General features: G+C 46.6%; 1 protein-coding gene across 1 annotated transcript; it reads left to right on the plus strand.

The window, feature by feature from the left end:
* The first annotated feature begins 900 nt into the window (after window positions 1-900).
* On the plus strand, window positions 901-9662 carry ITM2A (integral membrane protein 2A). The gene is made up of 6 exons (XM_042886465.1): window positions 901-1046; window positions 3774-3905; window positions 4117-4305; window positions 4873-4983; window positions 6084-6234; window positions 8582-9662. The coding sequence occupies exons 1-6, from the start codon at window positions 963-965 to the stop codon at window positions 8668-8670; spliced, it is 756 nt and encodes a 251-aa protein (XP_042742399.1). The 5' UTR covers window positions 901-962; the 3' UTR covers window positions 8671-9662.
* The last annotated feature ends 4437 nt before the right edge of the window (window positions 9663-14099 follow it).

Raw genomic sequence — 14099 nt, forward strand, 5'->3', positions numbered from 1 at the left:
GCATGGGTTTGGGTCTAACAGAATCCTTAAACACGTGCTCAGCATTCAGCTGTGTGTGACCACTGAAATGTAAAGCGTGTGCTTACACGTCTTGCCAGACTGCAGCCCTCTTGCTCATAGTTTTGTTTGAACTGGAGCAATGTATGTGGCCGGAGATTGTGCACGTACACGGTGCCTCCTGTTTCAAAGTCTGAGAATACAAACTGTGACAACTGGAATACCACACTGCTCCCAGAAAGTAAGGAACCATTCTCCTGGCATGCATGAGAAGGAGGCAGAATAAAAGCAGATACATTTCATAATGCTTTCATGCTTAAAAAACTACGTAGGAACGGTCCAAAAATTCCGACATGCTGAAGATTAGCTGTGGGGCTACGGCAGGGTTGCTCAGAAAGATGGCTCAAGTGACATTATCCACTGAACCCACGCTTCAACAAAAGATTCTACCTCATGTCACAATTTATAGGCTGCCTGGGCTGCTCACATCATCTTTGCCATTGAAATGAGAGGTGTCCACGTTTAATGTCACTTATGAGCAGCCACATTCAGGAACGGCTTAAAGGCGGCACCATCACAGCCACTGCCGGGCTCAGCGCAGGGGATCCTGAGAGCAGCTGATCGCAGCGCCTCAGTGCTTGGAGGACTTGGAGCACCATTCGTGCACGTGGCAGATTCAGCCCCCTTTATGGGCTTATGGAGCCTGCAGGACGGTGCTGTGCTTTGCAACACTGCGAGCACGAAGCTCGCTTCCTGCCCCAGCGAAGACGGGCGTCCACCCACCCAACCACCCGCACCGAACGGGCAGGAGCCGTAACGCCCGCATTGTGACGGCGCCCGCCCGGCAGGGGGCGCTCTAACTCCGGCAGTGGGCGGAGCCCCGCGGTGGGCGTGGCTCCGCGGCTGGCTCCGCCCCCTTCGGCCGGAGGCTGCGAAGCGGAGCGGCGTTGAGCGGCGTCGGCGCCATGGTGAAAATCGCCTTCAGCTCCCCTTTCGCCCAGAAGGGCGAACCCAAGAAAGAGGCGAGCGAGGCTCTGGTGGCCGACAAGGTGCTTCGGGGAGCGGCGGGGAGCGCGGGGTGAGGGGAAGGAGGCGGCCAGGAGGGAGGCGGAGGCCGAAGCGCCGCCATCTTCTCGCGGCGGAGTGCGGAGGGCTGAGGGCGGGCCGGGCTGCGCGGATCCGCCGCACCGCGGGCACGGAACGGCACGACACGAGCGGGATGTGACGGCTCCGAGCCGCCCGGGGGGCTCGGCTCTGCGGGCAGAACCCGGCCGGCCATTAGGAGCCCGGGGTAGCAGCGAGCGGGAGAGGACAAAGTGCGTTTGAAGGTCCTTCGGTCCTGCGGGACGAAGCCGGCCCTGCTCCCCTAACGGCTCGGGCTCTGTTCGAGCGGCTGCCGGTGTTGCCGCACGCCCTCTCCTGTCCTCACACAGCTGCTCTTCCCGGCTCGGCTGCGTTGGTTCCGGTGCTGCCCTCGGTGTCAGCCTGCGCTGCGTTCTGCCTTTTGGTCTGAACTCCGTGCCCGCGGTCGGTGAGCTCGCAGTGCTGCTCAGAGGTGCTCCGATGCCGGTTTTTCTCTTGGTGGATCGTTTGTGCGCAGCAAACAGATTTCACCTCTAATGCCGGTTGGAGCAGCACGGCAAAAACCCACCAGGATACCTGCACGGAGCCCCTGGGCTCACACAGCGCTCTCCCTGCAGAGCTCATCCCCGTGGGGGTGGCTGTGTCAGCCTTGCAGTTTGACCTTGCTGCAGATGTGATTTCTTTCCTCTGTTGCTCCCAGCTTTCTTTGCCTGTTACTGCACGGCTTAGAATCACGTCTTTATGCTCCTATTGTTTTAGAGCAGAGGCTGCGTAACCCACTGGAGCAAACTCTTGGTATTGTGTTCTCTTATCAGCTCTGTCTGCCTTCTGAGAGTCAGGCTTCCTACGTTGTGTCTTAATGTGATAAATAGCTTGGCTTTGTTTGAGGCAAATGTAGTGCAAGCGTAGCTACTGACATGCTGACATTGTGCAAGTGCTGGGATGTCTGTAGTGCCAAAACCTGCTGCAGACTGCTGTGTTCAGCTAATGACAGGCTTGATGAGTAACTGAAGGGCTGAAAGGTGTGGGAGAAGACGGCAGAATGCAAGGAGAACAGAAAAGCAGGTGATCCCAAAGCAAAGCTAGCTCTGAAAGATGGTTTCTGCATAATGGTGTGGCATTGTTCTGACTTGAAATCAAGTTGTTGGGTTTTTTCTCTTCCATGTTTTTGGCAAGTGCTTAACCAGCTGATCGGAGCAGCTTAGATCTTGCTGAACTAATGATTTTCTGCTTGGAGGATGGGAGAGTGGAATGTAGGAATGCTGATTTTTCACCGAACAGCTTGGTTTTTGTTTCCCTGCTTGTGTAGTTGGAGCATTTGATTTCTGTGCTGACCTATCCTGCTGAGCACAGGAGCGTGTGCAGCTTTGGTGGTGGTGCTGTGGCTTGTTCTGATCCCAGGTCACCTAAATGTGCTGTACAGGAGTGCAAATAAGGGGACTGGGATTAAGAAGGGCTGTGGAGGCTGCTGTGCTAAATCTAGGCACTGAATGTAGAAATAGCAGGAGGAAAAGACTTCTTGCACCCCACGTGAAATCCTTGTTCTGCGTGTGGAAGTGAAAGAGCAAGTCTTGAGAATGAGGGAGTTAAATCCTATAGTCATGAATCATCACAGGGACGTTCCTGACCAAAGATTATCACGGTGTTTGTGGGTGTTTGAAGGACCTGAAGACAGGGTGTTTTCCAGGTGTGTGCCTCCTTTGGTTGTTTAGTATTTGAGAGTGCTTTTCTTCTTCTCCAAAGGGCTCAGTGCGGGCTTTTTGCTTGTGAGCCTGGGAAGGCCTAAAGAATAGCATGTAAAAATGAATGCTGTGCTATCAGCACGAGGTATCACACACGGGATCACTGTGTTATGTAATGGTGATCAGCCTTTCCCTTGGCTGCAGTCCTGCTCTGTCAGAGCACACCAGGAAAAAACAAGGCGCTGAACTAGAGAGCTGTAGGCTGCTGGATTAAAAAGACACAAACAGCTTCCGTGGTTCTGTGGAAGGAGGAGTATTTTGGGGCTGCAAGGTAGGATGTGCTGCAGGAGTTTATTTTTGTTGGCCATAATTGGAAGCTGTGCTAGAGCTAATGAGTAGTTCTCCTTCACGGTGAACTTGTGCTTGTTATGAGTAAGTTCTGAAACCCGAATGTCAGCCTCGTGCTGGATGTCTCTTCCCCAACTAATAGGACAAAAATAAATAAAATAGCACCTCAGTTTTTTTCCTGTTAGTCCAGCCCTGTAAGGAAAAGCAACACTGTCTCCTTTCATCTGATAGGGATAGAGGAGTATAGAAAGTAGGCTTTGGGAACAGGGCTGAAAACACAGTGTACCTGGAAATGACCTTGCTCTACAAATCTTGCTTTCCTTGTACTATTCAGCAGCTGCAGCACTAAATCTTCTGTTACAGCTAGTTGAATTTCCTGTAACTCAAATTGCTTCTTTCAAATAACTTCAGTGTCTGAACATAGATTAGTCTAGGAAGCTCACTCTGAGACAATATCTTCTCTTCAGTGCAGCTTGAAAACTGATCTTAATATGATTTAACAGCATTTCATGCAGGTGTTTTCTTACTATATTATGCTTGACTTCTGTTTCTTCTGTGTGTATACTGAGAACAGTTGTTGGTCAAAGTAAAGTACTTGATTTCTGCTTGCTTTAAATTCCGAGTGGCTGCACCATCTCAGTTCTCATCATTCATTGCTCAAAGGACCCTGAAGTTGCCACGCAGGGAGGTGAGAACTCGTCTGGAAGATGCCTGTTGACTCTGCTGGGTTTAGCATTCATCTTGGCAGGAGTTGTTGTTGGAGGAGCCTGCATCTACAAGTACTTCATGCCGAAGGTAACGTGAAAGTTTGTTCTCTTTGAGCACCAATAAACAAGAAACTGTAACTAGGAATGGGTTACCTCTGTAATCCACATCTTTTGCCTCCAGACGGCTGTATCCTTAACAATTCCAGGCCTTGCAGATTTGCACTTCATTGTAACGCGAGTGGTGGAATGCAGCTGTAAAGCAAACTAACAGAGAAACCTACTCTTTCTCTTCCCTGCAGCACAAGGTGTACCGTGGGGAGATGTGTTACTTTGAGAATGAGAATCGGGATCGGGCGGTCGAACCTTATTTCCTCCCTATTGCTGAAGAAGCTGACATTCGGGAGGATGACAACATTGCCATCATCGATGTGCCCGTGCCAAAGTTCTCTGACAGCGACCCAGCTGCCATTGTTCATGACTTTGACAGGGTGAGTGCATGTGAGGCAGCAAGAAATAGCTGATCCGTGCTCCCTGGGAAGCTGGAGCTGATGGGAGTTGTAGTAGCGCCAGGGTTTTAATTGCTGGGATGCTGAAGCTCGCTGTCAGTGCAAACACTTCTTTGGGTTTGGCTTCAATGTGGGAAATCGTACCCTTGGAATACAGTGGGTTTGTTGTCTTTTAACTCTCCAGTAGTGGACTGAGTTCTTTGTTACAATTATATTAGAAAAGTTCAGGCCCAGACTGAGCCTGCTGCATCATTTCTCCAGTAATGTGTCTCAGTGATGTGCAGTTTTGACTTCTGTTGCCCGTGCTGTGTATGGAAGTGACACTTGCAGTTCAAGAATCCTGGGTGAGCAAAGCATTACTGTAACAGCTTTGTTTGGAAGAGTAGTCATTGCCAAGTTCTTGTAGCAGACATTTGTGTCAGAGCATTCAGCTTGCTGTGCATGGTCTTCAGCATTTTGGAATTCCTTTTTTAGACCTTTAGAGTTGTGTTCTAATACCCCAAAGCCACGCTTGATGAACTGAAAACCTGTTTTTTTTTCCTCAAATAGCTTTTGACAGCATATCTTGACCTGCAACTGGGTAAATGCTACGTGATTCCACTGAACACATCCATAGTTATGCCACCAAGAAATCTGATGGATCTCTTTGCAAAACTGGCGGTACGTGGGGGCTTCTAGCTGTCCTGACCTGATCAGTCCTGCTGAGAAAGCTGGATGTTAGCTCTGGAGCTCAAATCTCTTGCTAGAACAGTCCTCTTGCTATCAAAGTGCATAATCCTCCTGGCTCAGTCACTGTGCTGAAGTTGAGGCCAGCTGTCAGTGTATATTATGTTGAGCAGATTCGTGCATAATGCTCTTACTGACACATAGCTTTATGGAAACTGAAAGCAACTCGTAACTAAGGTCACATTTAGCCATTATAAAGGAATTTCATGAGGCTCCAAGTGTCGGTGAAAGCCTAAACCTGCAAGTGACTGCTGGAAAGCTCACTTGCTCTGCAAGAGTTGTCATGAAAAGAGCAATTGTTCTTCCCTTTCCCTATCGCTATGGTTATGAGCTCACTGCAAGCATTTTGACTTTTCAGTGACTGGAAGTGGTGTTCTTCCAGGAGGATTTAACTTACAGGTCAAGCTGATAGAGCTTGCTGTTATTTCCAGGTTGAATGCAATACTGAAGGATCTTGTGCCCAGTGATCTAGCTTAGTTCAATTCATTTTTCTTACTTTTTTTCACCTTAATAAAGACAAAATTTAAGTGTGTTCCCTTGCCTCTGCATTCACAAGTTGATTGTGAGCAGCAGGAAGCTATTTTAATAGAGCTATAACCTTTTTTGGTGAAGACTTAGCATTTATAGGTCATGCTGCTTCTTTCTGTACTGGGTATGTATTGCCTCACATAAGACAACCTTCTCATTACCTCATTTTTCCTGTTTAACTGTGAGCTTCCTGTTGCACTCAGGTAGACCTGAACAGATCATATTAGTGTTTGCTTTGTATGAGGTGAGAAGTGTGCACAGTACTTGAAGGCAGTGTTAAAGGTAACTGTGCTATATTTGAGTGTAGCTGCAGCTGTTTGACACGGCCTTTGTTGGTCTTTAACATTGCTGGTGTGCAGCTCTTCAAGACCAGCATATCTTTAATATTCAAAAGAAAGCAAGCTGGAATCTAGGACTTCAAGTCCTTCCAAAGCAAAGGATCAGATGCAGTGATGCTTGTCCTCTTCAGGTGTTACAGTACATCTCAAAGCACTTTGTCCTTGCAGACTGGTTCCTACTTGCCTCAGACTTACCTGGTGCGTGAAGAAATGGTGGTTACAGAGGAGATAGAGAATGTATCAGATCTGGGGATCTTCATTTACCAGCTCTGTGTTGGAAAAGAGACCTTCAAACTTCAGCGCAGAGACCAAATAATGGGTAAGTTTCCTGCAGTAAGAAGTAAAACTGTTATCAGAGCAGGGAAAGAGTAAATGCCTCTAAATTTAGTGTTTTTTCTACCTGTAAATCTGTTGGTGTTGCTCATGCCTTCTGAGACTGCTGATAAAACTGCTGTGTGTTTTTTTCCTACTTTCAAGCATTACTGTAAGTTTCACTCAGAGTAACAGAAGATTTCAGTTACAGAGTTGAAGCTTATGGCTGGAACGGATTTAAATGTAAGCCATGGGTTGGCTTGGCCCCAGAATTCACATGGTCCATCAGATGATGCGATTCTCTGTAGCTGTGACTTGCCCTCTCACTCTCCTTTCTAAATCTGAGTCACGGGAGCACAGAATGACAGCATTCCCATTTTGTTAATTTGCTCTGAAAACGTTGAATATCTGGACCTGGACATCCCAGGCTTCCTCTCTGAAAGGGGAAGAAGACTTTTAGGAATTTACAAGCTCTATTTCTACCTTCCCATGTCTCCTTGTGCTGCTCCCTACCCTTCTGTGGAAAGGACTGAGTTTGGCATGCAGTGCTTTGACACATTGGAGGGAGGCCTGAAGTGCAGGGCGGTGATTCTGTGCTCACTTGAGGCGTTTTTCAGCCTGCTGCTCTCACCAAATGCAGGGCAAACGAATCCTTTGTCCCTGACTGCCTTTCAGAATGCAAATGATGGGTTTGTCAGAACTCTGCTCTAGTTTTCCTGCCAAACTGTTGGGCAAGATTTTCCTCTCCCCAGTTACAGCTACAGCAGCCACATCTGCTGTTTGCCAGACACTTATGTCCTTTTTACAGCAAGATGGAAGCCTCTGTGTGTGGAAACATAAAACAGTGGTACAGTGTAGCAAAAGCAGATGAAGAAACAATAAATGTTGCCTTTAAGGGAGGGCGAGAGGTGTATCTTAGCTTTTGTAAGTCTAAACTGCTCTGACTGCAGTCTGCTGACAGTACGATGAAGGGCAGTTATGGTATTTTCTGAAAATCTCCTTGCTCTAGCATGTGTCAGTTGGTGCTGCTGACAGCTTCACTGCACAGTAAGAACTTCTGTAGAGTACTTCCACGAAAGGATTTCATGGGACAGTTTCTTTCATGTCATTGACCTTGTTTGCCCTTGATGGGAAGAGAAGAATCTAGACAGATGAAGCCTAGTGGTGAGGAGAAAACACTTCTTGCCTTCCAGATAAGATGTTTGCACCCCTTCTGGCGAGAACAAAACCATCCCACTTAATTAGATCAGAGGATGAACTCCTGTAACCTCTGTGGGGAAGTCTGTTCATTTAGCTGATGCTGCATTTGCCCTCAGATTAGAGCTTGGCTGGTTTTGCTCCATTGGACTGTCTGTAGGTTCTGAGGCAGTTCCTGGAGCTGTGGGTGAAGGTAGGAGAGACTGGGCAGATCATCTGCTGTGCTGTGTGTGCCTGGATAGATAGCTACTGGAGACTTCCTAATGCTTGTACAGCCTGGGATGGAGATGAGTTGAAGGATGAGCTCACAGTCCAGCCATTAGGGGTTCATAAAATGAAACAGCACCCTGCTGTGTTTAGTTCTAGAGGAAACGTAGGATTACAGCTCTGAATGATTCTGTGCTTATTACACAAGCTGTGAAGCTTTTTTCTTGTATACTGGAATGCTTTGATTGATCAGCTTGGCTTTGCTTGTGAGACTACTGTATTCTTATCTCCTATTAAAGACCCACAGCTGGTAAAAGTAAACTGTTATCAGTTGTGCTGCTGACATGTCCCAGGACAGAGAAAATCACATTAATAATGTTAGGAAAAGACCCCATAAGGTCATCAGCTGTGTGGCAAATCCCCATCTCTCTTCTCACGTGAATGCTGTGCTGTGAAATTACACTTTGTTATGTGCACTGGGAGTGGAGAAATGCTGATAACTAAATATTTTTTTTAACTTTTTCCTTTTTCCTGTACTTTTTCAGGTTTTTTTTCCAGCTTTCTCCCTGTAGTTCCAGCCTGCTTTGCCTTTCTTTCCTCTGTGATTAGGAAGGACTAAGAGAAATGATGAAGAATCAATTTAATGTTCTGTCACTGGAATGTTTGCTGGATACTAGGAAAAATTGGCAGTATCTTAGCTTGCTTTATTCCCTGTTTGTATCTGGCCCTCTCTTGAGTTGTCACTATTCTTCATCATGGAGATGGGCAAGGTTTTGTGATGGAGTGTCCAGCTCAAATGGCAGCTCGTGACGTGGTGGCCGTGCAATCAGGCACAGAATGGTTGTAACTCCTCGCTGTTGAGAGTTACTCAAAAAGAGGAGTGTGTAAATATTGCTGCACAGTTCCTGATCTCTTGCTGTACTGAGCCTCTCGTCTCCTCTCCTCCCCAGGTCTGCAGAAACGTTCAGTGGAGAACTGCCATTCAATCAGACACTTTGAAAACTCTTTCGTGGTTGAAACAAAGATCTGTCAGCAGTGAGAGGTGCTGGATGGGCGGTGACCAGTTCACACCTTCAGTGAGAAGTCTGAGCTTTAGGGGGCGACTTCTTAAATTAAAATGTGCAGTGATAATCAAAAGCCTTATGCATTTTCTGTGTATCGCTTGTATTTCAAAAAGACAGTCACCATTTCAGCTTTCTTTGATCCTTGGTATCTCTCTTTTTAGTTGTCTCACGTAGAACTTAAGTTTGAATAAGTTTTTTTTAGCAGGGTGATATCAGTTTATCCATTGAATGCGTGTGATCTGCAGTAACCTGGGAATGGCAGGAAAAACCATATATATATAGATATATATATATATACACAACAATGTTAACCAGGAACCAGTTCTGTTCACCTTAACGTTCACAGAATGATTGCTGTATTAATAATCTGTGGTTTGCACATCTTGTGTAGTTCTGTAGTATAGTTCTGCACTCGGTCTTCTGCCTAAAAACCTGGTGTGTATCATTAAAGGTTTCTTTTGACATCCATGTGTGAAGCATGTAAAATCCAACCTCAGTGATCACAAACCTCTAACACTACCCTCTTTCTTTTTGTGCAATTACTGTATTGAATTCGTATGTATATTTGGAACCCTCCCTGAGCTTACATTTAATTCTTCTACCCTTTGTTTTTTGTTTTGGTATTTAGTTGTTTAGATTCAGATGGATTTGCTCTTGAAGCTCGTCAGTATTTTGGTTTTGAATTGGTTTATCCTATAACTTCCTATTTCAAGAATCTGTTCTGGTAATAGCTCACTTGTGAATGTGACTGTAGTTGTAAACTTAAACTACTCTGGCTTACACAGACTTTTTAGATCAACTTTTTATGAGCAGGTAGCATTACTGCTGCAGCCAGCGCGTTGTTCTTTCTTTGAAAGCTGTCATATGAGGGTAGTGAAGTTAGCATCCTGCAGTTGATGAGAGTTTTATTAAGGGACTTTATATTGGCATAAATTCTGCGACCCTATAATAAATGTTTCTCTAAAAACTTGGTGTCTGTGTGACTTCCTGGTGCTCAGAAGCAGAGTGCAGTGCAGCAGTGTGTGGCTCCAGGGCAGCATTTGCTGTTCTCCCTTCTTCTCCCATCTGCCCGTGATGCTCGCTTTCCTCATATTGTTAATGGTGGAAATATGTCATGCTGCAAGGCTAGCTTGAGCAACAGGGGGAGGAAAGGATGCATCACTTCAAACTTGATCCCCCGAGGGACAGTTGGATGCTGTAAACTGAATTCATGGAGACTTCCTGGCGTGAGAATACGGCAAAGAGAGCGGCTGGATTGCAGCGTGTGTTTTTGGGTGCTGTTGAGGCTGGTGAGTGAGATAACGGCTCCTGGGCAGCAGGGAGTCCTGCTGTCTTGTCTTGGAAACGAACAGCTCTTTGCCTTAGGTGTATGGCAATGCAGAGCACGTGTCCTTACACTGGAGCTTAGTAAATGGAGGAGGTAGTAACGAAGCTGAGGGCATAAAACTGAAATAGAACTCTGAATTGGTGATGAAGCCTGTGTTGTAACGCAGCTGCCCGGACAAGTTGCTTGCTGTGGGTTTGGACAAGTTACTGTTGCAACAATTTCCTGATTGTCTGAGAGGATATCGAGGGTGGGGTGGTTGTCTGGTTTGTTTTGGTAGCCTTCAGTGGAGAGGGCTGGAAACGAGTTCCTTGCAGGGAATAGGGAGCATCTGATGGCAGCACGAAGCCCCGACTTTATTGAAAACAGAAAAGGTAATTTTCCCTTGCAGCTTGGAGCGTCTGCAGGGTGGATGGCTCTCACTGCACAAGACTTCAACCTCTGGCTATCTTGAGATACCTCACACAAACACTAAAAATGCTTCCAGATAGGCTGAAACAGTTTCTCTTACCTTTGCCTGGTAAAGATTTTAAAAGAATGAAGTCAGTTCCTTAGAAATTTATCAGATGTTCTAGGCAGCGAACCAACATGTTCAGAGGAACACACTGTTCTCCTTACCTGCTTTGTGTGCTGTCAGTGAGAAGGTAGCTGCAGTTTCAGGCCTGCAGGTGCTGTGCATGGCCCCAGTTGCTGTGCCCTGCGGGCAGGCATTGGGATCGAAGGGCCACGCTTTCAAGGCTGTTTCTATGACAATAACCAGTATCCCCAGGATTTGGTTCTGTATCTGAGCAGCTCTTGCCTTCATCTGCTCTGCAGGAAGCTGGGATGAGGAGGGTGAGAGTTGGAAAGATGGTTTGTGCCAGCAGATGGCACAGTCAGCAAGCCCTTGTGCTGCTGAGCTGCTTGGGCTGAAGTACGGGCAGCTGGTGGAACCTTGGTGCAGCAGCACCAGCTGTGCACTGAGTTATCCCACACTGCTGCTCTTTCTTTTTAGCCTAAAATGCAGATTTCCAGTAAACTCCCATAACTAAGCCTAAAAATGGGTCGATGCAAGCTTTCTTCGGCTGCTGTTAAGCATCTTTTCTTATAGGCATGAGTTTTCTCTTCAATAGCCTGTGTAAGTGTATAAAATCCTACTGAATGTCTGGGTAACACTCAGCTTCACCCACGGGTGTGACAACATTAGCATTACCACGATGCACGTGCAAACTCCTTTACAGAAGCTGCTTCTTTTGGTAAGTATGTTTACTGACAAAGTGATCAACGTGCACAGTATAATCAGAAGCATCTCTGCATTAGACCAGTTATCCTTATGCTAGCTTGCAGTTATCTTTTTAGTGATCTAATGTTTAAATCTTAAGCACCTTTAGGAATGTTAAGATGGAATCCAGTGCTTTGGATGATTCCTGTTCCAGCGTGTGTGGATTTTTTTAATGTTTGAGTGCTGATCAGAAAGACACGTGAGAAAATGGCACGTAAGAACAAATGTTTGTTACTCTGAGGAGATGCTGCTGGCCTTCACAGAATGTGAAGGCAGCTTTCTGAATGTGGCTTGCAAGGTGCAGGCTGCTGCTGGTGGCATAATGATAGGCAGATGTTTCCATTAAAGAAGTGCTTGCCTGCACCTGAACTCCAGGTTTTTCTCCAGCTTGATTTTTGTGAAAATTCATAGGAATTTAGTTGTTCTTTGCATATATAAATACTCTGAGGTGGAGATGCAGGGAAATTAAAATGGAAACAGCAAGGAGATGTTTGGAAGACTTACAGAGGCCTCAAACACTGATGAGCCGCTTGGCAAGCAGTCAGTCATTTTCACCACAAGCTCAGCTCAATACCACAGCCTGTTGTAGCACAGTCAGGCTAGCATGGGTGAGAAAAATCTCACCTCACAGCTGTAGCAAAGGTGATGTTGTACACATGGCCGGAAGAGGAACCTGCTGGGACTCCAGCAAGACCAGACTGACTTGTATGGACCTCTCTTAGTTCTCAGCATCACAGGAAAAACCACCAAAAATACAGATGCACTCCGAGGATTTAGTGGTGAGTGGCGTAAGTATTCAAGCCCTGAAATCAGCTCTGTATTTCCCTGAGGAAAGTCGTTTTCATGCTTTAAAATCTTCCTCCTGTGCTTGGGATTGCAACAGGGCAGGCTGAGTTGGATGGCTTCCTTCTTGGTGATAGAGCAGCTGACAGCTTTAGTTTTTGAGGTGGATCATTTTGTTTCTCAGCCTTTTCTGAAGTACTCAGGAAGGCTGGGGAGAGAGAAAACACGGTGGTCTTAAATATAAAGTAAAAACATGCCTGGTCTGTTGTGTTTCAACTCGTATCCTCCTAGTGTGCCCTGAACTTAAAATCCTAGAGTGGAAGAGAACGCCTGCAGGGCCAGATAAGCACAGAACGGTTCATGGAGCCTCTGCAGTGCTATGTTTGCTGCCATGTGGCTGAATTACAACTCTGGAAGACTGCTGGAGGTAAGGCTGGATGGATTAAAGCTGCTCTGCCTGTCCTCCTTCTGAGCTGTGTGGGGGACGCTCGCCTGCCGGCCGTGGCGCAGAGCCCGAAAGCACTGATCGTAGCTTTGAGCCTTTGACCAAAACGACTGTAAGTACGTGTAATTAGTCACACCATTTCATTAAAATGATTTTTTTTATGATGTGTTTGTATTGATGATATTGCCTAGGCAGCACGAATGGGCGTATTTCCTGCCTTGATAGCAATTAAGAGTCTCACCGTCTAGCGCTCCGCCTCCAGAGGAAATCAGTTCTTACAGTTCCAATCATTTTGCTTACTTCAGCTTCTTTGCTGTCTCTTTGTGCAGTGACACCACTCCCAATTCTCATTAACAAACGTGAGAGTGACTTTTTAAGAACCGCTCTGACTGCAGATAGCAGCAGGCTGTGTTTGTTATAGAAGTGCTCAGCTTCTACTGAGCCGTTCCATTGTCAAGGCTTGCTGACACTTGAAGTTGTTCCAGGTTAAGCCCATACGTGGGCACCTCGTTCTGAAGAAGGGACTTCCTTCCTGTAAACCTGATCCCCCTCTGGAGCAGAGCCAGGTGCTCTTCTGCTGGAGTTAGAGTGCCTGCCTGCGAGGCTCATCAGGAGGTGGTCTATGATCAGAAATGCCTCGTTTGAGGGAGGTGGGGGGGAAGTTTGGCTTCTCAGGGGGGCTTTGCTGCTTATTTTTTTGCAGCAATATCAGTTGGAAGTCAGCACTTTGCCTTCTCTGCATTTGACTGTGCTGTCATCTTTGTCACTGCGCGTTCTGAGCCACTGTCACTAAATTGTTGCTTAGGAAAGTTGGAGCTCTGTATGAGCTGCTGTCCTCATAGCACGGCTCCTCACCCAGCGCAGCCGGCAGCCGTTGGAGCTCTGCTCATCTTCTGTAAGAAGAGGAAGTCAGACTGCTTCACACGAAGCAAACAGCAGCACTTCAATGCCTGTGATCTGAGCTGCAACTGCTGTATTTATTTTTTTTTTGAGTAAGTTCACAGTCTGAAGAGAAATGAAAGCACCTCTCCTTATCTCGTACATCTGTGCTGCAGTAGGAGCTGCTTTCCTTCGTGTATGAATTCTGCCCTTCTAAAAACGATTTTATGGCCTCTGATAGTTTGCAAAGCTCTGCTGGGTGGGATGGATAGCTGAGGAGAAGGGTGGCCTCTAAAGGCACTGCCTCCTCCCATTGCTGGCCCCCAGTGTTCCCCCAAGCCCTGTGCTCCCAACCTGACTCATGCTAATGGGAGAACAAAGTGACTGAGTGCCTTTCTCCCCCTGAGTGTGGGAGAAAGAAGTTCCAGACCTCGACCACTTCTCTATTTTTCCTATAAATACCCTATTTGCAGAAGCACTCTTCATATCCTAGGCTCACAATATTCATTATTCTTAAAGAAATGAATGGCTTCCCTGTATAAATTGTACTATTTTCCCTCCCAGCATTGTTTCTGTGATTTCATGCATCCAAGAGCTTATGCTGGCTGAGGCTACATGGATGCGCTCTTCAGAGCCATGCAGTGTTGCTTTTGTGTTCATCCTTTTGCCTCTGGATGGGCATCATTGTAGTCCCTGTTTGTTAATTCTACAA

The sequence above is a fragment of the Lagopus leucura genome, unplaced genomic scaffold, assembly GCF_019238085.1.
Source record: "Lagopus leucura isolate 7727_CA_CO unplaced genomic scaffold, USGS_WTPT01 Super-Scaffold_100057, whole genome shotgun sequence".
Classification (NCBI taxonomy): Eukaryota; Metazoa; Chordata; class Aves; order Galliformes; family Phasianidae; genus Lagopus; species Lagopus leucura.